Consider the following 24,672-nt stretch of genomic DNA (forward strand, 5'->3'; position numbering starts at 1 on the left):
ATTCTTTCCCCGTACAGAGGGCAGAAAGGACTTCAGCGCTAGTCTGATTGCCCTTAGCTCCAAAAGGTTGATGTTTAATTTGGACTCTGATGGAGACTAAAGGCCGCTGATTGCCAGATCGTTGGCGTGGAAGAAGGTGGTCTATGCATTCTCCAATTTTTTTGATGATGATGAGGAGTGTCTGCTCTCGAGTGGGATGGTTTTTTAAATCTTTTTTTGTGAGGAGAGTAATCTCCAACTCAGGGGATGACCCAAATTTCAAAGGAATGGACAGGGATTTGGGGACAATCCTACCCACTGATAGTTTAGCTTTGCACTCTTTTAAGGCCTTACCTGTCATCGACTGACAGGATCGACAGTCGGCGGTTACATGCTCGACAGCCAGGCACCAGATGCTTATCTTATGCAGGTCTGTGATGGACATCTTGGCACCGCATTTTAGGCAGTTATTGAAGCCCGTCTTTGGAGTATTCGTAGCTGAAGCTGAGGCCATTTTCGAAATCTTTTTGCACGCCATATTGCTCGAAGCAATCGTGGAAAAACAGAACTAGAGCCAACGGGCGTGCGCGTGGTATATGTACTCGACAATGACGTCAGCCGGGATGGAAGCCCACGAGGGGCATCGGGTTTACCGCCTCGACGCACAGCGCCCTCTGCCGAGATAATTATTTTTCCAAAGCAGCTGAAGCTGGAAACAAAGATATCGCAAGATGAGGAATACGTGGGAGGACACAATCCATTCAAAGCTTTTGTTGTTTGCTCAATGGCTAGTGCAAGGACAGTTGAGGGCAGGAAAGAAATGTACATGTGGATTTTATTTTGGAAGAGTGTTGGGGCCATACCCTTGATGCTACTAGCAGCAAGCCAGAGAACTTTAGTTAACATTCACTGTTACAGGAACCAACAATGCTCCTTTCATTTGGATGGCACTGATGGGTTTTCTTTTTATGGGGCATCTCCCTGTGGCTTTTTGCTCCTTTCGCAGATATTGGATCTGGTAAACCAGGACTGCGCAGAAGGTGTTGCTGAAGTCCAAGAGTGAGTTGATCAACGCTGCAACTACTACCATTGGGTGGTTCACCTATATCAACTGATTGTTAAAAGGTCTTGCTGTGGAATGCAAAATACGAGTTTTCTTCATGGAATTGAGTTGAGATGTCCATAGGAAGATCTGTAAAGTAGCATATGTGCTGATGGCTTTGCAATATTGAAAATAAGACAGTTTGATGGTAACACAGATAGAGGGAGCTGACACTTTCTTTATTAATTGTGCCCTCAGTAGAATATATGTATTTTTGTACACATTTCAGAATGCACACGCTCACCACCTCCATTGGATGACACATGCTTACCCTTTGCTTCCCGCCCCAGATCAAAAGATGCAAACAGTAACATTATATCACCCCAAACATGTCTGTAAAGTTCCATGAATAAAGAGAGTGCACAGGAAACATCGAAACTGGAAGGGTGTAGGCGTGAGAGAAAAGGCAGTATATAAATATTAAAGGAGTTGGAGAAAGTCTGGAGACTCAGAGACTAAGAAAAGGGAATGGACCAAAGAGCAGATGCAGTAAAAGAAGGTAAGGAATAGTGAGACTGAGGGGGAGAGGACAGAAGGAAGTAAAAGTGCAGAACAAGTGGTTGAATGTTGGAAGTGGAAGTGAAGGCAGTGGCAGAGAGTGGAAAAGTGATGGAAAGAGATTTAGAAAGTGTAAGAAAGATGCTGAGTTAAATGGGGACAGTGGGAGTGAGAGTGGAACAAACAGCGGGGAAGAGATAGAATCGGAGGAAGCAAGAGAAGTAAAAAGGTAAGGAAGAAATTTCACTGACATTATGCAGAGGTTCTCAATTCAAAATATCAACATCTGTGTCAGATTCTGAGGTGGGATCAGGTCTGACACAGCAGTGAGTGAGGCCAGGCTCACCATTCCACTCACTGGTACCCACATCAATGTCTGCATTTTCATCTGGTAGGGTAGATTCTAACAAAGATTCTAGAAGACAGTTCAATGCAGGATCCAAAGTTGGACCATCATCCCTGGTAGGATTCTCTGACACAGCTTTTTCCGGACACACCACATCTGAACCACCATTCACTGTACCTTGCGATAGAGAAGAAATGGGAGTGGCACCAGAACCACGCGGGTTGAGGGAAGGCATCTTTGTGATGGTAGAGGGGCAGTCACGATGACGCTTTTTCTTTGAAGAACTTCCTGCTATTTTGTCGCTAGCCACACGACGTTTCTGACACTTGGTGCTCCGAACCCTATCTTGAATTGAGGCTGATTGTGGCATGTGAGCTGCTATGAGAATGTCATGGTCCTCTTGCTTGACAGGAAAACATTTAATTCTGTCTTGCGAAGAGGGAACATCCTTCCTGGGGCACATGATGGTCTCTACTGTTTTCTTGTGTCGTTTCTTGCTCTCCTGTCCCTCTGACTGACCAGCTGAAGGCTTCATGAGCCTAGTGTCCAAACCATCCTCTTCTCCTACACTCTCTGCAATCACATCAGAGGTCAATACTGGATCTCTTTTTGTGTTTTTAATATTTGTTTCTAGGTTGGTATATTGTTCATACAAGGGCTTTCTTGCACCTGGCAACCCCAGCATGAGATCTAGCTGGTTATCACATGGACTAATTTTATGGCTGCCCTCAAGCTTTTCTGTTGAAAATCTAAATGTTTGCTGGGATGGAGATTCACTCGGCATAGTTCTGCTCCTTGGGTCATCTGTGGGAGAACAAATATTTGCAGAATCATGAATGGGTAACCGAGCCATGTATTTCATGGGATGTGCTTTATTGGAATCTCCTGAGTAGGAGCTCATCTCTGATCTAATCTCACACTGACCATTATTGCTTTCACCCAAAGAAGTAGGGGCGCTCAATCCAATGTGGCCCCTTTGGTTTTTTGCAGGTGATAGGGTGTTTGCGGACTCTCTGGTGGGTAACTGGGAAGAAGCATTCAGGTAAAAGTTTTTATGGACATCATCCGATTGTGGGGACAGGTTTTTAATCTTAGACTGCCCCATGTTGCTTTTATCTACTGAAGAGTCACAATTTGCCTTTGAAAAACTGGAACTAGTGCTGTTTCTTCGTTTAGCAAAAGAAAGAGCATTTGCAGAATCGCTGATCACTAACTGTGCTGTCTCTTTCACAGGAGGCATTTTATGGACATCTTTTAATTGGGGTTTCAGGTTTGTGATTGTAGACTGCCCCATATTTTGTACTCCCTCTGGGATGTCATATCTTCTCATCAAAGAACTGGAGCTTGATTCGATGCTGTCCCTTTGTTTGTTAGCAAAAGAACAATTGCTTGGAGAATCACGGGTGGGTAACCAGGCTGGGCCGCTCATGACGTGTGCTACTTGGACATCATCTGATTGGGTGTTCAGTTTTATGACCTTGAGAGGCCCCAAACTGTGCTCCCCACCTGAGATGTCGCAGCTAACTTCAGAAGGGCATGATTGCAATATCCTGTTAGCAATAGATTTTGTATCAATAGTTTTCATGAGGGACAGGGGAGGACTTTTTTCTCCAAAAGGTCTAGAGATCTTGCTGCTGGTAATATGAGAACAATTATCTGTTTCTTTAATTGGAGCCTCCTGGCACCATGTATCCCTTGCTTCTTGTTTGTCACAACATTTCACAGGGGCTGGCATCCTGGCATTATTGGGTGGCATGCTGAACTTCAGTCGGCTCAGCTTAATCGGTCGCAGAGGCTGGCTGCCACTTACGTTGGGAGACTTGTTGCTCTCTGACACTGGATCCAAACTCTCGCAGGATGATGCAGTGGGAGAGTTCAGGCTCATACTTCTTTCACTCCCTTCCGAGTGCGTGTGAAATGGGGAGCAACTGGGCTCACTATCTGTGTGCCTCTCAATGCCATCTCCTGCACCAACAATGGCTAGGCACTTTCCAACTGGCAACATGGTATCATTGAGCCTGGAGCTTTGGTACTCCAGATTGAGTGCAACACGGCATTTCTCAATTATTGGACAATGTGTTCGCTCTTGCTTGATTTCTCGTGGTGCTGTGAGCATGGCAGAGGCCTGAAGGCTAGTTTGATCACCTGTCTGGAAGCATTTGCGGTTCAAGCGAGGCCATGAATCCGTTCGCACCAGCTTGAGCCCCTGTAGCTGCAGCACCTCTAGCTCTGGGATGCGTAGCCGGCGGGCAGCTTCCAACACCTCACCCACCTCCTCCCGGGTCACTTCCAGTTCTGAAGTGTATAAGTAGTGGACTAGCTTGTGCAAAGTGCTTGGCATCACACCAGGCAGAACAAGAAGTGTTGTCTGTCCAGCAGGCTCTGCGGCAGTCAAACGTTCAGTAAAGAAGGGGCTGCACGCAGATAGGACACAAGCGTGTACCGAAATACCTTCACCTGCAGGAAAAATAAAAGTATTAGGAATATTAAACATAATTATCAAGAACTCAGCAAACAGTTGACAACATTCTCTTGTCCCCCCAGCATGTCACCAATTGAAAGACCAATTAACTTTCTTTTGTGAAAGTTTCTTCAGATGGATATAATCTTTCTCCCATCTAAAGAGATGGTTCAAGGAGAATATTGGATCTGGACAATTTACAGGCATGAGGCAGATTCAAAAGGTTCCAACTCTGTTTTGTTTTTTTACACTTAGTTTTTATAAGCATTTATTAAGGGAACAAGACAATACAAATATGTTGTTCAATTCCCATCACGTTATAATCTACTGTCTTGACCCCCCCCTTCCTGCCACTCACCTGCTAATAAAGCTCTACAAAACTCCTTCCCCCCTGATTGTGAAACTCCTACAACCCACTGCCCTCCTTCTCCCCTCCAAACCCCCACTCCCAACTATCAGACTTGTCCCATAGTACAGTTGTCTATTCACCTTTGTCTCAGAGGTTCTGTCCCGGTAATGTCTTTACATCTTGCACTGGCTCCCTCTGAGGCCTTCCCCGCCGACAGTATCACAGCTCACTTGCCTGAGATCCCCATGGGGTTTCACTCATCTAGCCCCCACTTGAGCATTAGCACACTCCACTCCGCATTAAAAACACTCATCCCATCGTGCACTATCGCTGTCAACTTCTCCATTACCATCATACTATGTACTTTCCCCACCCAAACTTCTTTCGAAGGAAGCACTTCACTTTTTCAGTGCTGAGCTATGGCCAATCGCCCTGCTCTCAGCATTGTTTCCCACATCCCGAGGAGCCTGAATTCCTCTGTGTCCTTCTCCGGTACCCCCAGGAGCAACTGTAACGGGTCCAGGCCTAACCGTACTCCCGTGACTTCTTCAATCCAATTCAACACTTCCTTCCAGAATACCTGCACCCTGGGGCACCGCCACTGCATGTGGCCCAGAGATCTCCGCTGACCACACCCCCTGGGACACATGGGAGAGGCCCGCGCAAACATCCTGGAAAGCGTCAGGGGATCCCTATGCCAGTCCATCAGCATTTTGAATTTGTGCTCTACCGTGGAGGTAAACAAACTGCCCTGGAAGGTAACTTTGTAAATTCGCGCCCATTGCTCCTCTGAAATATCCTCCCCCACCAAGTCCATCCAATACCGCTGAAACGTTAGTCTCCCCACTGGGCACATCTCGTTCATAGCCTTATACAATCTAGACAGGATACCCATTCTCGTGGTGGATGAGTTGATGACTTTTTCCAACAGTGATTAGCTCCCTTGCCAATGATACTCGCAATGTGGAGTCCGTCAAGACGCCCTTAATACGGAAATATTCAAAGACTGAAACCACGTCTCTCCCCAATACCTCCCAGACAGCCTCCAGGTCCAGAAACAACCCGTCCTTGAACAGTTGCTCCACCCATACCTGCGAGAAGGCCAGCCCTTGCAGCCCAAAATCAAATGGGTGACCTCATACTGAGCACATCAGGGAGGGCCATGATGAGAACGTACGGCAGATGGACCAAAACACCCCCAACGCTAGGTGGGACCTAAGGCGCTCCGGAATGAACCCGACAGAGGCCCAAAAGTAGTCCCTAACCTTCAACGGATGAGCCGCCATGTCTTCTAAATAAGTCCAGTAGGTCCTTAAATCGTCCCTCATGACAACCACCCTCAGTGGGGCCACCTTATAATACAGGCGAATGTCGGGGAACCCAAAATCCCACTTATCCCTCAGGAGTGTCAAGGTCACCATTTTCACCCTTGGCGTCTTATTACTCCAGATTAATCTACAAAGTTCTCCTGTAACTTCTGAAAATAACCTTTTCCAGAAGCTGTCTCGGGATAGCCGCCAATAGATATAGCAAGGGAGAGAGTATGTTAATTTTCATAGAAGTCATTTGTCCATACCATTTAGCACAAGAGGGTCCCACCTTTCAAGATCGGCTGTCAATCATGCACGGAAGGGATCGTAACTAGCCGATACCAGTTCCTCAAGGTCCCTAGTCACTTGAATGTTCAGATACTGTATGCCCTTGCTGTCAATTCTCATGCCCCGATATCGTCTCTTCGAGTCAAGGAGAGGACTATGCTCAAGTATCGGCATAATACAAGATTTCCCTACATTAATCTTAAGTCCTGAGAGGTCGCCATACTTTGAGATCTGTGCCATGAGCGCTGGGAGGTAGCTATGAATGTCTGTGAGGTATCCCAGTATGTAACTGCGAAGATCGAGAGCTTGCACTCGATCTCTCCTCCAGTATGCCCTTGATCTGTCCATTTGCTCGAAACTCAATCGCTAATGGTTCCTTCGTTAGGGCATAAAGTCATGGGGAGAGGGCACACCCCTGCCTTGTTCCTCTCGTAAGTGTAAAAACCTCAGAGTCCCCACTGACGCTAACTCTGGCCCTAGGCTTGTTGTAGAATTCCGCTACCCATCTCAGAAACTTTGTCCCGAACCCCATCCTCGTCAGGACCTTCATAATGAAGGGTCATTCGACCCTGTCGAAAGCTTTCTCCGAGTCCAGAGCTATCAAGTAAGCATCCAGGCCCCCCTCGTGAGCACAGTGAATCAAATGTATGTTCTTCCGTATATTGTCTGATCCCCGTCTCCCTCTTATGAAGCCCAGCTGGTCCCTGTGTACTAGTTTTGGCATATCCCCCTCTAGTCTTGTGCCCAGGACATTCGCCAGAATATTTACGTCACTGTTTAGAGGGATATGGGTCTGTACGAGGCACATCTGGTGGGATCTTTCCCCTCCTTCGGGATCGCCAATATCATTGCCAGCAACATCTTGGGGGGGGGGTAGGGCCTCCCCCTGCAGACACAAGTTATACACCTTCACTAGGTATGGGACCAACAGTGACGTGAATAACTTCTAAAACATCATTGAGAAGCCGTCCTCCCCCGGAGCCATCCCTGGCTTCATCCCCCTGATTGCCTCCAAGTCTTCCTCTATGCTTATAGGGCGCTCGGGATTCTCCACCATATCCTGGGGAGGCCCTGGAGGGGTAGACCCCCCCCCCCCCCAAGAAGTCATCAATCCGTGACTCCCTGAGTAGAGGGCCTATAGTACTTTGCGAATGCCTTTCCTATTTCCCCATGGTCAATGCTGGCCCACACTCCTCTGTCTTTATAGCTCCAATAGTTCTTGTCTTCCTCTCCTCCCTCAATCTCCATGCAAGGATCTTGTCCGCTTTATCCCCCTTCTCATGGTATTACTGTTTCAAGAACAGGAGCTTCTTTTCAGTACCCTGAGTCATGAGGGCCTTTAATTGTGTCTTATACTGCCGGAGCTCTTTCGCTTCTGTCAGGGATATGCACTTTCCCTGAGGCCCCCCTGCTGTATTTCCGCAATAGTTCTACGTAGTTTGCTTTCCTTCTCCCCATCCCCTTTTTCTCTTGGGAACCTATCCTAATCAGCACCCCCCGGAGCATCGCCTTGAAGCCATCCCATACGGATTGAATCCCCAGCTCCCAGTGTTATTGAAGAAAAAATATTCCTCGATTCTCGCCAGCATGAAGTCCTTACACCTCCAGCTTCCCCGGGGACCAGCTGTCCGAGATACTTAGCATATCGTGGTCAGACCAGGGGATTGGGGCAACTTGAGGGTCCAAAACCTGCTCCTTCAAGGTCTTGTCTAAAAAAACAGGTCTAAGCATGAGAATTAATCGTGTACTGCAGAAATCGCTCCTTGGGGCCATCCCATTCTCCTTTGGTCCCTCACCGGGTCTAACACCATCTTGAAATCCCTCTCACTCCCCGAACACCAGTAGTCCATCCACAAAGTCGATCAGCTCGTCCACAAAGTCGATCAGCTCGTCCCTAACCCCCTCCCAAAATTCACATTGGGACACATTTGGGGCATACACAGAACCCAGCGTGAGTCGGACACCTTGCAACTGGACCCTCACAAACATCTCCCATTTGGGTCGTCAAGGACCGATTCCACTGCAAATCCCAATCATGTTGAGATCAAAACCGCCACCCCGCCTCTTCCTCACATCAGAGGCCACAATCACTTACCCTACCTCTCAGGATCTCAGTCGGGGTTCTTTGCCGCTTGGCCAGTGTGTTTCCTGAAGATACATCCAATCTAGTCGGGCCCTCTTAAGTTCACGAAGCACCATCGATCTCTTGTTTGACGAGTTGAGGCCTTGCACATTAAGGGAGCCAATACTCATTTCACCTGACCCAGACATTTCTCCACTGTTGGAGCACACAGCTGTATCTGCCTCTGTTTTCAAACAATATCCAACCAAGTTCCCAATCTATAATGGCAGCCATTATCCCAAGTACATTTTGAAGTCATTTCTTTTAACGTTGCTACCTAAAAATGCATTGCTTTTGGGTAGTCCATCTAAAGCCACCCTTAGGCCCTTCCTCTGCTTCCATTGAATTGCCACATGCAACAGGTCGCAGACCCTGCAGCTATAGTTCTGCTTCCTCGCATGTGTTCCTTTGCGGCTAGCCGGTACACCCCGTTTCGGTGCGGGCCAATTTGGCACAGCCAGTTCGGCAGGACCAGTCCGACGCTGGGATGTTTTGGCGCAGGGATGTTTCGGCGCTGCAGTACATGCCTGCCCATGAGAATGTTCTTGAGCGTGTTAGAGTACATGTTTTTTGCACTACTACGTGTGGCTTTCTGTTGATGTAACTGTATATAATGTAAATGCAGGTGAAGGCTCAATATGGCATTTGTAAATGCATGTTCTCATCAAACAACGATCAAGCTGAAATAAAGTACGCTCACTGCTACCAACCTTGTAAATTCATTGTGAAATAACGCATTACCCCTCGTAGTGTATTGCCCTCCACTGTCACCCCTTTATTAAGAAATGTGTACTCCATAACATGATACTGTAAGATGAAGGGTCATTAAAAGACTTATTTTGGCATTACGGAAAAATGTAAAGTAACTTAAAAGAGGGATAAGCTGCTTAAATCATAAAAGGGAAAGAGAGACATTCTCGCCTGGTATCGCATTTCAAAGTGGAGTCCTTATAGCAGAAAGATGGCATTCGTCTAGCAGCTCATGGTAGCTTTAAGCGAGTAATTGCGTCGAACCGGCCGTCCCGAACCAGGACCTGCAGAGAACTGGCCGCACCAAATCGGCCTGTGCCAAACTGGCCGCGCTGAAATGTCCTGCTCCGTCTGGTCCCACGTTTTCCAGGATGACTTAGCATGTCCTTTGTGGACTTCGGTGTGCTTGAGACCTTCTGAAGCAGCCCCTGGAGGCCCACACCAAGTGTGTAGTAATCATAGAATTAACGCAAGTTTCATAAAAATGTGTCTTCGTGCTTGCGTGCATGCAAGCAAGTTTGAATGCATGTGAATGTGAGCTGATTTAGCATCAGGGTGTGCAAGTGTGGCATGTGGATATTAGCTTGGCTTGGATCTGCACCAACACCACAGTATGATATATGATATGATAGTTTATTTATATAGCGCCTATACACAATGTGTTTCAAAGCAATTGAAGGCAAGGGAGAGAACAAGGGAAAATACAATGACATTCTTACAGGCCATGAGCAGTAAGGATGTGAAATTAACTATCATACTCGGCCTGACGACATTTCAGATGCAAGAGCTAAGACACAGATAATGAAGGGAGGGGGAGAGTGGGAAGGAAATGGAAACAGACAGGTGACTACCTGTTCTGTAGCCTTGATGGTCGTGCAGATTATGTGATACCTCCGTCCCCAAGTACCCCACAAGCAGAATGTAACCACTGCCTGTGGAGTCTTTGCGGCCACAGGTGAGTGGTAGGTCGTCGAGGTGGAACCGGGAACTGCAACTGGGAACTGCCGAAGAGACCCCTTGAGCGCTGCAAGGCAATGGGTAAGTAATCAAGCAGTGTAAAATAGGCAAGTGAATATAAATGAATATACAGGCAATATAAACACTGCTTACCTAAGGCTGTGCAAGAGCTAGCACGAATGGGAAACTGGACTTGGCACCAGATAGGAAACGTGAAGGGGTCTTAAATGATAACCAATGGACCGGGTTGTGCTGCAGTCCGGTAGAACCCAATCGAGTGGAAACATACACCAGAACCAACAAGAGTGAGTTCCCGTGGTGTCCGTTGAGGCAGAATCCGTAGGGAAAACAATAAGCAAAGTCCGGATCAAGATAAAAGGGAAAAGCAATCCAAAAGGGTCAGAGGCGTCGTAGCAATTCAGGGGCAGAGTCCAGAAACCAATCCAAAGAAGAAATCCGTAGTCGTAAGTTCCAAAGTAACCAGTAGAATCCAAAGCGCCACACAGTACTTGAATAAGCAGCTGAGAAGCACCATTTCCGAGGTCTCAGCAGGCTTTAATCAAAACAGCAGAGACATGACAGGTCCATGAAGCCACGGTCGACGTGCACTAGAGTCACGTGATACTGGTTGCTGGTCACGTGATACTGGTTGCTGGTCACGTGACAACTAGTCTGTTTTGCTGTGGCGATTGTGCCGATAGCGGCGCCAGAGGAAAGGGTACCTCCATTTCAGTTGCCAGAGGAGAGAGGGTCGATAAACACCCGAAGTACCAAGCAACCTGGTAGGGAATTGTTGCCTTTGCCTGAGGATTCGTGTGCGAGCCAGAGAATGATTGAGGTTCAGTTGGGTTGCGAGTGGCGGCGGGTTGTTCTGTGCATCAGTGTGAATCCTGGTGGACATGACACTACCGTACTAGGTCTGACGACATTTCTGATAGAGCCGGAGAAAAACAAAAGGTGAGGGAGAGGGGTGCAGAAAGGGAGGGGAGGAACAAAACAAGCGACTATCATACTAGGCCTGACGACATTTCAGATAGTGCTGGATGGGGGGTGGGGAGAAAAAAAACAGTAATGGGAGGGTGGAGGAAACAGACGAGGTTGCTATCATATTAGATCCAGGGACAATTCTGATAGAGTAAGTGCATAGAAGAAAGTAAGGGGAGGAGATAGGAAAAGGGAGAAGGGAAAGGAGGAGAGAACAGAGAGTAAGCAGTCAAAAAGAGAAGAGAAGCAAGAGGGGAGAGTGAATACAATTGTAGAAGTCAGTAGTAACACATTATGTTGCAAGCCAGGATACAAGATGAAGATGGGAACAGCATGATTCAGGGCCACCATGAGTACAAGATGCAAAGGAAGTCCAGCATGAGAGTTGAGAAAAGGTGACACACCGTGAATGAATGAAGTCCATAAAAGTAAAATCCAGCCTTTCGCCACAAGACGGTGATGGTGAAACCAGAATGTATCAGGACAGACTTCTGCAGAAGTATGCTGGAGGAGGTTGAGGGGGAGAAGGGTAGAAGAATCCAGCAAAACAGGCAACACCTGTGTGCGAGAAGGGGGGGGGCACAAGTGAACATCAAAGGGGGACCAAAAGGGGTGGGGATGGCCTGTGGGGATAGAGGGAGTACCACATGTTGGTTCAAGCTTACCTGCTGTCTGAGCAGGGGGTCAGGCACTGGCTCCTTCTGGTCCGAACAGGTCCAAACAGGAATTGCCCTTTTCTTTGTCTGCCCTTCACTGCAGACGCCTGGGCGAGAGACGCCCTTGATCTAATAGTTAAGTTTTGTTATGTTATTTTGCATTTATATAGCGCATTGGTATGGTCTGAAGGCGCTGCTAGGTTGAACGCCCTTGGGAACCGAAGTTCAGATCAGTAGCGAGAGTAGAGTGAGGCAAAGGTGCGTGTGAGCACCGGATATGTGTGCAGCTGATGCGGTATTCGTGTAATAGCTGCTTCTTATCGGTAGGTGTGAAATCAGGAGTATGTGTTCGTTCAGGCAGGATTTTGTCCAGACCGATTGTGGCTGCGTTACGCCTGTGGAGAACGCCTGGATGGGGGGGGGGGGGGGGGGGTGTAACCAGCAGTGTTTACTTAGAATGATGGGGAGTGTGCGGCAGATGTTAGTATGAGAACAGTTATGCCGAATGGTGTAATAGTATCTCTGTGTTCTAGTTGAGTGGTGGTGTAAAGAGTAGAGTAAGCATGGTGGTGTGATATGATGGGTTATATGCTCTTTCAAACGTTCCCTGCACTCCAGACCATACTATATACGTCACGCAATTCTATGCGCTCCAGTCCGTTCCATGCACTCCAGTCCACTCCATGCACCCCAGTCTGTTCCACACACTCCGGTCCGCTTGATGCACTCATGCACTCCAGTCCGCCCCACGCGCTCCTGTCTGCCCCACGCGCTCCTGTCCGCCCCACGCGCTCCTGTCCGCACTCAAATCGGCTCTATTTACTCCGATTCGTGCTGTGTATTCTAGATTGTTTTATGCACTCCATCCACATATTTCGCCCGTACCATTCCGTGAATTCTAAGTTGTTTTATCCACTTCATCTACATATTTCATCCATACCATCTTCATACTTCATCATTTCCATCCACATATTTCACATGTTTCGTCCACATACGTCACCCGATCCATCCACATACAGCACCCAGTCCAACCACATACAGCACCCGATCCATCCACATACAGCACCCGATCCATCCATATATGTGATCAATTCTATTCACATATATCACTCGTTCTATCCATATACGACACCTGTTCCATCTGCATACTTCACTCGTTCCGTCCGCTCTACGCACTCATCCGCACTGCATGCATTCTGCACTCGTCCGTTCTACACAACTCATCCGCACTGCATGCATTCTGCACTCTTCCGTTCTACGCAACTCATCCGCACTGCATGCATTCTGCACTCATCCGCTCCCCGCACTCATCCGCTCCCCGCATTCAACTGCTATATGCACTCATCAGCCCTATAAAGTAGTTTGCTCATACGTAGTTATCCGTACTATATACTCATCACGCTCTCTACCCTCATGCGCTCTCTACCCTCATGCGCTCTATACGTTCGTCAGGTCTGTACATTCACCTGGTTAAGCGATCTACACACTCTCCATACTCATCCGCTATCAACACTCTTCCGCTCTTCATACTCATCCGCTCTACACACTCATCCAGTTTACACTCGTCCGTTCTGCACGCTCATCTGTTCTACGGACTCCTGCGTTCTACTCCCTTCTCTGAATTTACGCACCCATCCGCTTTACACGCTTGTCCGCTCAAGCGGATGTTCACACCTCATGTTGATCACACCGGCATGGCTAATCAACCACTAACGAGATGTGTTAGATTGTATTGAGTTTGAAATTAAGTGGCCTCTCCAAATGGTGGGGCCCAGTCCCTCGGCAGAGTTCAATAAGTACCCAGCCATAACACCTCCTTCTCAACACTGAGTAATCTTAAGGCCTACATTTCGTCTAGACAATGCATTTACCAGAATAAACATCAGTATGACAAAAATGCTGACTTGGTTGCAGATTCTTGGTTTTGATCAAGTGCTACATAATAAGAAATCTTTATGGAGGAGACTTTTCCATAATTCAGGCATAAAATGGACACCTGCCCCACAAAGGTTAGCTGTAACTAAAACCACATCAATAGCATGTACCTGAAATAGCAGTTATTCATTAATAACATTCTTCATAGAATAAAGCAGAGTCCAATTCTAAAACACACACACTAAAAAAAAGGACACTTAAGCAAAGGAAAAAATGAACCTGGTATCAATCACTGAGGCGGATAGTGGGGAAATCAGTGCAATAAGAACTGGAAGGCCTATGGTGCGAGACCACCTTCTTTGCCCCCTCAGCAGAACTGGTATCACCATGAGCCTGAGTGTGGGAAGGCCGAGAGCTGTGCCTTACAGCCAGGAAACTCGATGGGGGTTCCTCAATCCTGTGTGTTCAAAATGGCTCTAAGGGGAACCAAGTACGTTTAGCCACTGTGGGAGGGGCCTCGAGCCGAGACTTGGTGCAATTAGATCCCCGACGTGGAAACCTCAGAGCGAACCCCGGTACCAAGAGCCACAGAAGAACTGGGACCAACTTTAGCCCCTAAATGTGGAACCTCGGAAGAACTGGGTTTGGCAGACCTCCTGTGGGGGTCCTTGGAGGAAGCTCTGGTGCGCCCGTTAGGCCCCTTGAGGGACACCTCAGGGATATCCATGGTAGTAGAGCTACTTAAGCCCCTCCAGGACCTGGAAGACCCTGGGAAGTAGTCCCCGGCCGGGGTGCCCTGAAAAGGAACTTACCAGTGGTTTCCTTTTTTCGTCAATAAAGAGCTGTAAGTGTGGTGGAGGAACGCGTTGAAACATCTCCTCGCACCTAACAAGCGGACACTGGAGTGAACTGAGAGAGGGAGTCGCAATAGAAGCACGGGTCCCAACAGTGCTCCGGGCCTTAACACTCCAGGCAAAGATGAATGGGGATCCGCCCTCGGGAAACTATGTTCGAAGGAAGAATAGGACACGAATACCAGACGCTCCGGCATAGACAGGACAAAATGACTGGAACCGGAGCAGGAATGAAGGACAAGGGAACAAAAAGAAAATATTCCCAGTGATGGAAGTGCATCCAACCTACACCGCACAGAGAAAAGGGCTGAAGGGCAATGTGGAGCTCAGGAAGGCAGGGTTCAGTCACGTGCGGTGGCCCTGTGTAAAAAAAATTACTTTTTGATGCTTTTTTACAGGACGGAATGTGCCACAAGTATGGAGGAAAGGGGAAGAGACGTAGGAGTGCTAGAGGTTCCTAAACACGGCCCCAGGAATCTAACCTGTGTCGCTCCGCGTCATCTTGCTTCCAAGGCGAATGTGTTGCCCCCGAGCTATACTCCCGAGACAAATCGCACATTCCCCGGAAAATCAAACTTTTTTCATAATGTTTCACAAAACAAGCAATACCACGAGCTAATAACCAAGCCATGGTACACAGTATTTTTATGCTGACGGCCTAAAGTGACTTACATAGGATTTGAAAATAACACAAACCTATGTGTTGAAGAATGCCAAGCATACATTTTTTGAAACAAAAGCTTTTGAATGATAGGTGACTTTCGCAGGTCACAAAAGCGTGCAGTGCCTAAAGCAGTGACTGAATGTAGGACACATTTGTGAAACTAAAAGTGTTGTGTAACAAAGGGCAGTAGCAAATGTATGAAAATGTTATCACAACGAAGAGAAAAACCAATGTCCTACCTTCCCACAGGTGTCCCGATAAAAATGGTACCTCACATGTGCAGGTGCACTGTCCCTGGCCCAAAAGAAAATGGGTAAAGCACGGTATGGCAAACGCTCTGGGAAGAGCATTTGGCCTTTTGGACAACCCATAGATTTGGGGCTGCAGCATTACTCCCACAAAAGGAAAATAAGGAACCACATACATTTTCATTGTGGACAACTCACAGATTTGGGCCTGGGTGTCAGCCACCAAGGAAAACTGGGAACCCCATGCATTTCTGAAAAGAAGACACCCGTGGGACCCGAAAGAGGCATCACTTGCATGCATCGCACTAGAATTTCTTACCCGGAATACACCGCAAAGTTGAAAATGTGACCAAGAAAATAAATAAATAAAAAAACACTATTTTTACATTTCCAACTAGGAAATTACCAAAACGCTTGCAATCCACCACATGTCCCACACCTTTCCACATTCACACTGATGTTCCGACGAAAACCAGACCACACATCTGTGGGAGCGCTTACCGGGCGGAAAAGAAGTGTCAACCCTCCCCAAGCCCAGTGGAGGGGGAGAGCCAAGGGCCTCTTATCGGCAAAGTGGTCCCCTCCCTAAAAGGAATCTCTGGGGGGTCTAGTGGCCATTGCTGCTCCCCGGGAGTGGCAAAATGGTAGAGAATACACCCAATGTTGTCCCCCAGGGAAGCAGCAAGGATGTGCACCTCCTTGGGGTATTTAAGGAGGGCTGGGCCACAGGCACCGGGGGCCAGCCCCCTGCTACTACCAAGTTTGCCAAACTGTACACACTTGTATGTTTTGCCTTCCTTGGGGGCAAAGATGTGCAAAACAGCACCTATCTGCCCCCAAAGAAAGCAAAATAAGTGTGCCACCTTTGTGGCAACTTTCAGGGTGTGGGTGGTGGGCTGTTAGGCCTGTGGGGACCCCACCCCCAAAATGATGTCCCCAGGTGGCCTAGTGCTTTTTTCTGCTTCTGAGGTTTGGCAAATGGAACCAGATCCTCAATTTTGACCCCAGAGAAGCAGCAAGGATCAGTCCGACCTGGGAGAGTGGGGGAGTATACTTGAGAGGGCTGACCCAGAGGCACGGGTGCCAGCCTCCTCGTGCCCCCCCATGTGTGCCACTAAATCCCTAGTGATATGTTTTGCATTCCCTGGGGGCATGTTGGTGGAAGTAAATCACCACTTAGCCCCCTAAGAAGGCAAAACAATGTTTTTCAAACTTTGAGGCAATTTTCAGGGTGGGGTGCAGTTTTGCCTGTTGGGGCTCCCAACCCTCAAAATTAATTCCTTGGTGGTACAGTGGCAATTGATGGTTAACCAAAAATCTGCTTGAGTGGAGGTTGATTGAAAATGCCCATGCAGTACGCAATAGCACGTCTGCTATATTAATATCACGTGTGGCGTTGGTGAATGAAGTGTGCACCGACGTTATCACGGCTGTCCCCCATGCATGGAAGGGGAAGTTCATCCCTTCACTACATTTGGGGTGTGCGGGGGGGAGGTGTCTAAACTTGGCGCTCCTCCTGGGGATGGGGAGGACCAAAAAGTAACAAAAAAAGGAGGGATCTCGTCCTCTGCACTGCAGACGATGAGAACCCTTTCACTGGTAAGAACAAGTTAATTATGAGAAATGTGCAATTAAGAAACATTGTCATTCATTATTCTCATCACTATCATCAGCAGAAGCATAGCAAGCTTACCCTTGTCCCTGGCCTCATCCATTTGGATTTTTAGATCCAGGAGGGCTGTTTCAGTTTTGTGTCTGGGCGTGAAGCTCAATTGTCTAAGGCCAAGTAAGTTGTGGTCCTCCAGGTGTTTCTGCATTTGGAGGTAGGCCACTGTCTAGGATCTTGAGGATGTAGGGGACGGTAGTGATGGGTCTGTAGTTAGTGGTAGTGTTGGGATCTAGTTTTTTTTTTTTTTAAACAGCTGCATAACCCAGGCTTCCTTGAGGTTGTTGGGTACTGTGTTGGTCTCGAAGGAGGAGTTGATTAGAGCCGAGATAAATGGGGCCAGTTCCTTTGCACCTTCCTGTATGATTGCTGCTGGGCAGAGATCTCCCTGACAGTTGGGGCGTTTGCAGCTTTTGATGACTGTTTTCACTTTGTAAGCCGAGACTGGCGTGAAGGAGAAGGGTGGGCAGTTTGGGGCATTAACTGGCAGGGGGGCAGTAGGGAGGGTGGTGTTCTTGGCCAGGCTGCTCTTTTTCTGTTCTATTTTGGCTTGGAGCATGGCAATTTTGTCTGCGAGTGCTTTCTGTATGTTGGCACACCAGACTACATCTTTAGCGCAGGTTCCAATGGCGGTGCTGGAAGAGGCAGGGCTAAGAAGGTGGGTGGTGCTTAGGCCAGGGGACCTAGATCCACTTGCACCTGCTCCCCATCTGCAAAGGAAAAGAGGCTGGAGAGCTCCTTAAGTAGGGAAAAAGAACGGCAAGCAGGAAGGCACCAGGTGGGCGGGGCTTGCTAAGTGGTGAAAAAGAGCGTTATGAATGCCATATCATATCCCTCCAGCCGGGTCAGCCAGTCTCCCATGGTTCGCCTGTCATGATCCACTTCGCCTGGTAGTTGCCTCTTCCCCCGTCAGGACTTTCAGCATGGCTAACTCAGCCGTCTGATCACGCTTCCGCTGCAAATTTGGGGCGGGGTGACCCACGCTCCTCTCTCACAGGGGCAACCTTCACTACCACCCTGGGGGAGAAAGGGGAGGCTCAGGGCCCCTTTGTGGACCTGGGTCCAGGAGCTGACACAGCTACATGCCATGCGCCTCTGTTTTGATAGCATTGGTGCCACAGGGAGTTCAAACCAAGGTGTACTAATGAAGTTCCCCCTTTTCCTAAAACTGCCACATTTGTAGGCATAATAAAAGTTGCAAGTAAGTAAAAATTACTTACTTTTAATCCCAGTTTATCATTTGTATGAGCTCGATCTCACAACAAATTGTAACCTGAGAACTATCTGATGAAAAGCCAAGTTTACCATAAATAAAATCATTTATCTGGATATCCCTTTGCTATATATAAATATCCGCTCAAATAAAAAGGGCCAAAGTATCATTATGCCTGGTTTTACACATTGGAGCAAAAAAGCAAAGAAAATGAGACAAAGGAAGATAACAACCCATGAACACACCGGTGACTGCTATCATTTTGAGAAATTGATTCAATCTAGCTCCCATAATGCACAGGAGCATCAATTAGCCATCAGGTAATTTGTACAGCTAATGAAAGGCTACCCATTAAAACAATTAACACTCATAAGCTCCAATGAAGTGGAGAAGAACAAGTTACTCTCTTACCTGACAACGTTCTTTCGATGGGATGGTCCGATGACGTATTCCATATCTATGACAGTAATAACCACAGCTGTGCTGCTTCGGAAAATCTTCCGGCATCTGCGTCCTGCGTCAATGATGTCGATACGCTGTCCTCGAGGGCCTCCGTCGAGCTGACGTCACCGGATGTTATACGTAGGACACACAATGCCCGTAGCCTCAGTTGTAGTTTTTTCCCCAGAACGTGTGGCACCAAACCACTGCTAGTATGACCACAGAAAGCCTTGCGGAAACGTAAGCTGCAATCGCATAAGAAATTCTGTAGTGGGGCAGGTAGGGAGGGAGCGAGCGATATGGAATATGTCGTCGGACCATCCCATCGAAAGAACGTTACCAGGTAAGAGAGTAACTTGTTCTTCGAGGGGATTGGGTCCTCCGACATATTACATATCTATGACAGTCTCCCAAAGCAGTACCAACATATGGAGGAGGGAAAAAGAATTTAGAATATAGAAATTTAGAATGCCCAATCAAATTGCAGAGTAAAGGACCGCCTTACCAAAGGCCAGATCCTGCCCATGGATAGAATCTAGGGAGTAGTGTCATACAAAAGTATGGACCGAAGCCCATGTGGCTGCTTCACAGATGTTACGAATTGGAACACCCCTCTGCAGGGCAGTAGAGGCAGCCATACCCCTAGTAGAATGGACCCGTAAGACTACCGGAGGGTCCTTACCCGCCATGCGTTAACATTCAGAAATTGACAAGATAATCCATCTAGACAAAGTCTGCTTAGTAACAGCTTGTCCCAAACACCTTCCAGCGTAACCAATAAAGAGCTGATTGTCCACTCTGACCCGGGACATGCGAGAAATGTAGAAACTTAAAGCTCTTCTAGGATCCAACCTATAGAGCCTCTCCTCTTCCTTACCAGGATGTGGAGGAGGATAAAATGCCAGAACAACAACCTTCTGGTTTAAATGAAATTCCGACACCACCTTTGGAAGAAAGAAAGGACGAACTCTAAGGACAACCCTGTCCTTATGAAACACAGTGAAGGGTGGCTTAACTGAAAGTGCCTGCAACTCACTCACTCTGTGAACGGAAGTGACCGCAACTAAAAACACAGTTTTAAGGGTTAACAGCCTCAAAGGACAAGAATGTAAAGGCTCAAACAGAGCACCCATAAGGAATTTCAGAACAAGGTTCAAATCCCAACCAGGCACCTGGAAAAGTGACGGCGGAAACACATTAGTAAGTCCTTTGAGAAACTGAGAAATTAAAGGAATTATGGAATAAGAACACTCCTCAGACGAGCACTTAAATATAGACAGCGCCGCCAGGTAACCTTTAACAGTAACCACTTGCAGGCCCCTGTGGGCCAACTAAAGCAAAAAAGACAGAACCACAGGAATGTCACATGAAAAAGGATACACATTCTTAACCCTGCACCAGTCGCAGAACTTTCTCCAACGGCAACGGTACAGGACTTTGTTGACGGCCGTCTTGCTGAAAGCAACACCTCCATCACATCTTCAGGGAGGTCCCAATACTTATACCTCAACCTTTCAGAAGCCAAGCATGAAGGTTGAGGGATCTGACCTCTGGATGGAGAACCTGACCACCCTCCCGTGAGAGCAGGTCGTCTCGGTAGGGAAGACGACGTGGAGGGCAGATGGACAAGTCAAGAAGATCCGGGTACCACGTCCTCCGAGCCCAAACCGGAGCAATGATGATCATCCGGGAACCGAACCTCTGTAACCTCCGCAGCATTTGCGGGATGATGGGGACTGGAGGAAACGCGTACAGCAGTAAGGACCACTCCACCACGAACGCGGCTCCTTTTGGAGGAAATTCCCACGAGCAGAACCTTTTGCACTTTCGGTTGACAATGGAGGTGAAAAGATCCACCTGAGGGGTCCCCCAAAGGTCGAAGATCCCCAGGAGAATCTCCTGAGCCAGCTCCCACTCGTGAGCGATTGTGCACTGCCTGCTCAGAGCATCCGCCGTCTCGTTTTAGTCTACGGCCAGATGAACTGCCGAGATCGAAACCTCCTGCTGGATGGCCCAGAACAAGAGCTGCATCGCCTCCCTGCACAGAGGAAGTGACCCTGCCCCCCCCTTTTTGTTGAGGTAGTGCATGGCCACTGTGTTGTCTGGCACAATCAGGACATTCTTTCCTCGCACAGTCGGCAGAAAAGCCTTCAGGGCAAGCCTGACGGCCCTCAGCTTCAACAGATTGATATGGAGTCTGGACTCCGACGGAGACCAACGACCGCTGACTGTCAACTCGTGAGGGATGCGTCCGTCACGTTCGTCACCTCTGGCCAGGGTAGCCAAAATGGTGCCCCCTTCATCAGATTGCCTTCGACGGCCCACCACAGAAGGTCCTGGGCGACCGAGGGTGGCACCTGAAAGGGGTCCGACATCCTACCGGAGGACTGCGACCACTGCATCTTGAGGGCCCATTGCAGAGATCTTATCTGCAACCTGGCCTCTTGCACCAAAAGAATGCAGGATGCTATGAGGCCGAGCAACCTCGAGAACTCGAACGCCGGGAGACTCTGGGCGTGTTGAAACTTGTGCACCATCTGCTGAATGTGATGAGCCCTCACCTGGGGAGGAAAACGCTGTCCCAGGGATGTGCCGAGCACTGCTCTGATGTACTGGAGCCGCTGGGTTGGCGTCAAATGGGACTTCTTTAAGTTGAGGGAGAAGCCCAGCTTGTGAACGGAGCGACAGGTGACGGACAGATGATCCAGGACTTGCTCGGGAGAGCGCACCCTGATCAACCATTTGTCCAGGTAGCGGTAGACATGAATCCCCCCTTTCCTGAGATACGCTGCCACCACCACCATGAGTTTGGTGAAGACCCTCGGGCGGAGGTCAATCCGAACGGCAGGACCCGAAACTGAAAGTGCGAGTCTCCAACCGCGAACCTCAGGTACTTCTTGTGCTTGGGATAGATCGGCACATGAAAGTAAGCATCCTTGAGGTCGAGAGACACCAACCAGTCCTGAAGTTGAAGGGCCTGGAGGACTTGAGAAAGAGTAACCATCTTGAACTTGTCCTTCCTGAGGAGCTTGTTCAAACCGTGCAAGTCCATGATGGGTCTCAATCCCCATCTTTCTTTGAAATAAAAAAATAAGGGGAATACCATCCCTTGTTCCTCTCTGCTACAGGCACCAGTTCTATGGTGCCTTTCTCCAGCAGGGACTGAATTTCCTGCATAAGGAGCGGATCCGGACACTTCAAAGAGATTCCCTGGTGGATTGTCATGAGGCTTCTGCCGGAAAGGAAGACAGTAGCCGTGGGCTATGATCTCCAGAACCCACACATCTGAAGTAATGGCACACCACTCTACAAGATGGTGTGCCAGCCTTCCCCCAACCGGCGAACCATGGGACATGGCCTCATGACTGAGCTGAAGCGGCTGCGGCAGTGCCTGAGGGCCTTGGCACCTCAAGTACCCTGTTTTCCACCTCTGGCACTCCTACAGTGGCCCCTTTGACTTGCAGCTCCTCTCGATTTACTAAAGGATGAGTAATATTGAAAGGAAACTCCCCTCCATTGCTGTCCCCTAGGACGAAAAGGCAGAGGTTGGCGAACTGCAGCGCTCAATGACTTTGCTGCAGCTTTAGAGGTCTGCAACCTCTCAAGGCTCTCGTCAGCCTTGCTGCCAAAAAGATGTTCACCATTAAAGGGCATGCTGAGGAGCCGGGCTTGCACATCAGGAGCAAACCCCGACTTCCACAACCACGCAAACCTGCTTATTACGGTGCTCGCCGCCATGTCCAGACCCGTCTGAACGGACTCACACATAGCATCCTTGCCATCCTGCACGACAGCAAGAAAACCATCCTGTTCCTCCCCTTCGAGAATATGTTCAGCCGCCAATGAAATACAGTTCCACAGAGTGTGCGTGAAACGTGACAAGGCACACACGAAGTTGGCTGCCTGTAAAGCCATACCCCCTGAAGAAAACACTTTCTTCGCCCAGCCATCAAAACGCTTGTCGTCCCTATCAGGAGGGATGGTAGAGTACGACGCCTGCTTTGCTGGGGCCGTGGCCGCATGCACCCCCAAACTCTCCGGAATGGGGTGCGTGGTCAAGTAGCAGGGGGTCACTACTGGCTGGACGGTATTTTCGCGGCAAAGACTTGCTCACTGCCCGGAGACTCTTCGGAGCAGTCCAAGCTGCAGCCACCCTTCTTTGCAAAGCCATATGGAATGGCAGTACCGGGTCAGTTGGAGGACCTTGGTCGAGGATGTCCGTCTAGTCATCCTGCAGAAAATCCACAGGTGGCGCAGACCACCCCAAGTAATCCGTGACCCTCGACATAAGGCGCCAGTACGAGGACTCGGCATGGGTGCCAGGCTCAGGCTGACAGAACTCCACCTCCGGAGAGGTGTCCAGACCACTGGCGTCGTGCAGTGACTGACGCAGGTCTTCAATCTGGCTGTGACCAGACAAAATCATGTCAGGCACCTCCTCAGGCACCAAACCGTCCTCAGATCCTTCATCCCCCTCAGAAATAAAATCCAGTGGTCGGAAAGAGGGCACAGAAAAAGGGACAAAGACATTCTTAACCTTGGCCAGAGCCTTTCTGGGGGGTTCCACCGTGCCACGGGGTAGCTCCTACAAAGTAGCCTGGAAAGGCGTCGAGGGTGTCGACGGAATCGGCGTCGACAACTTCGACGGCGTCGACACAGGCCTCGAGGGCGGAACCCCGAGGGTGTCATTCGAGAGCCTGGGCACCGATGGCGTTGACGACTTCCTCAGAGGCGGAGCCTCGAGAGAGTCCCTCGACGACCTCGGCGCCGCAGGCGTCGATATCTTCCTCAAAGACTTTACAGGCTCACAGTCTCGAGGGTGTCGAGGACCTGGAACGGGCATGTCTAGAGCGACCATCCTTGTCCGACCGGGACCTCGAAGGCGCCCGGTGGTCACAACCACCGCTGGAGCCCGAAGGCGTACGAGTGGTGTCTCTAGCACGGTCACGGCCGGCGTCCTTCGACGGCGTGGATGGACCGGAGCCCTGCGATTGAAAAATCGCTATCATCTCCTTTCGGAAGGAATCCCATTCCTCAGGAGTGGAATGCCTATTGGGACAAGCAACCCGCCGACGGGCGGAGTCCTCGGACGAGGACGGGGAAGGTGACCTGTGACGGCGCTTCCGTGAGTGCCTCGAAGAGGCAGAGGAATGGAGAGACCGACTCCTGCACAGAGACCCCCCCCGGACTCACGACGACGATGCAGAGAGGCGCCCCTCGAATCGTCCGTGGAAAGTCCAGTGGATTGCGACTTCCGGGGCTTGGCCACCTTACCCACCAACAGCTGCTTCTTATGCTCCCGCAAGGCCTTCGATGAAAGCGACTGGCAGTCGACACAGTCATCCGTATCGTGGTCCTCCCCGAGGCACCAGAGGCAAGCGTAGTGCGTGTCCATCAACGACATCTTGGACCCGCACACCCGACACTTCTTAAAACCCGACCGCGGGGTGGAAGAAGCCGAAGACATCATTTCAATACACAAACGAACAGGTTCGAAGAACCGAAAGAACAGGATTCAGTAGAACCGAGGCGCGCCGAGATCTCCGAAGGGAACACGTTCGCGGAAAAAACAGAACTGAGGCTATGGGCGTCGTGCGTCCTACTTATAACATCCGGTGACGTCGGCTCAACGGAGGCCCTCGAGGACAGCGTATCGACGCAGGAGCCGAAAGATTTTCCAAAGCAGCACAGCTGTGGTGATTACTGTCAGATATGGAATACGTCGGAGGACCCAATCCCCTCGAAAGGTGCTTTTTGATTATAAGGACGATACCCTTGATGTAGAACTAGCATTACAAGTAACATTCCCTTTGCCATCATGGGGTCTTCATATTTATTCATAAACATATGAACAGAACAGCAAGCAAAACCTCCAAAAATAAGTTTGGAAGGCGTAACCAACGAGATGA

General features: G+C 49.1%; 1 protein-coding gene across 1 annotated transcript in view; it reads right to left on the reverse strand.

The window, feature by feature from the left end:
* Positions 1 to 1,239: 1,239 nt before the first annotated feature.
* The window catches only part of BTBD18 (BTB domain containing 18), a 235,959-nt gene continuing 212,526 nt past the window's right edge, over positions 1,240 to 24,672 (reverse strand). The window contains exon 3 of the mRNA XM_069629029.1: positions 1,240 to 4,382. Within this exon, the coding sequence (XP_069485130.1) occupies positions 1,846 to 4,382 (2,537 nt within the window). The 3' untranslated portion in view covers positions 1,240 to 1,845. The remainder of the gene's footprint in view (positions 4,383 to 24,672) is intronic.

Source organism: Ambystoma mexicanum, chromosome 12 (assembly GCF_040938575.1).
Source record: "Ambystoma mexicanum isolate Mex_15411 chromosome 12, UKY_AmexF1_1, whole genome shotgun sequence".
Lineage (NCBI taxonomy): Eukaryota > Metazoa > Chordata > Amphibia > Caudata > Ambystomatidae > Ambystoma > Ambystoma mexicanum.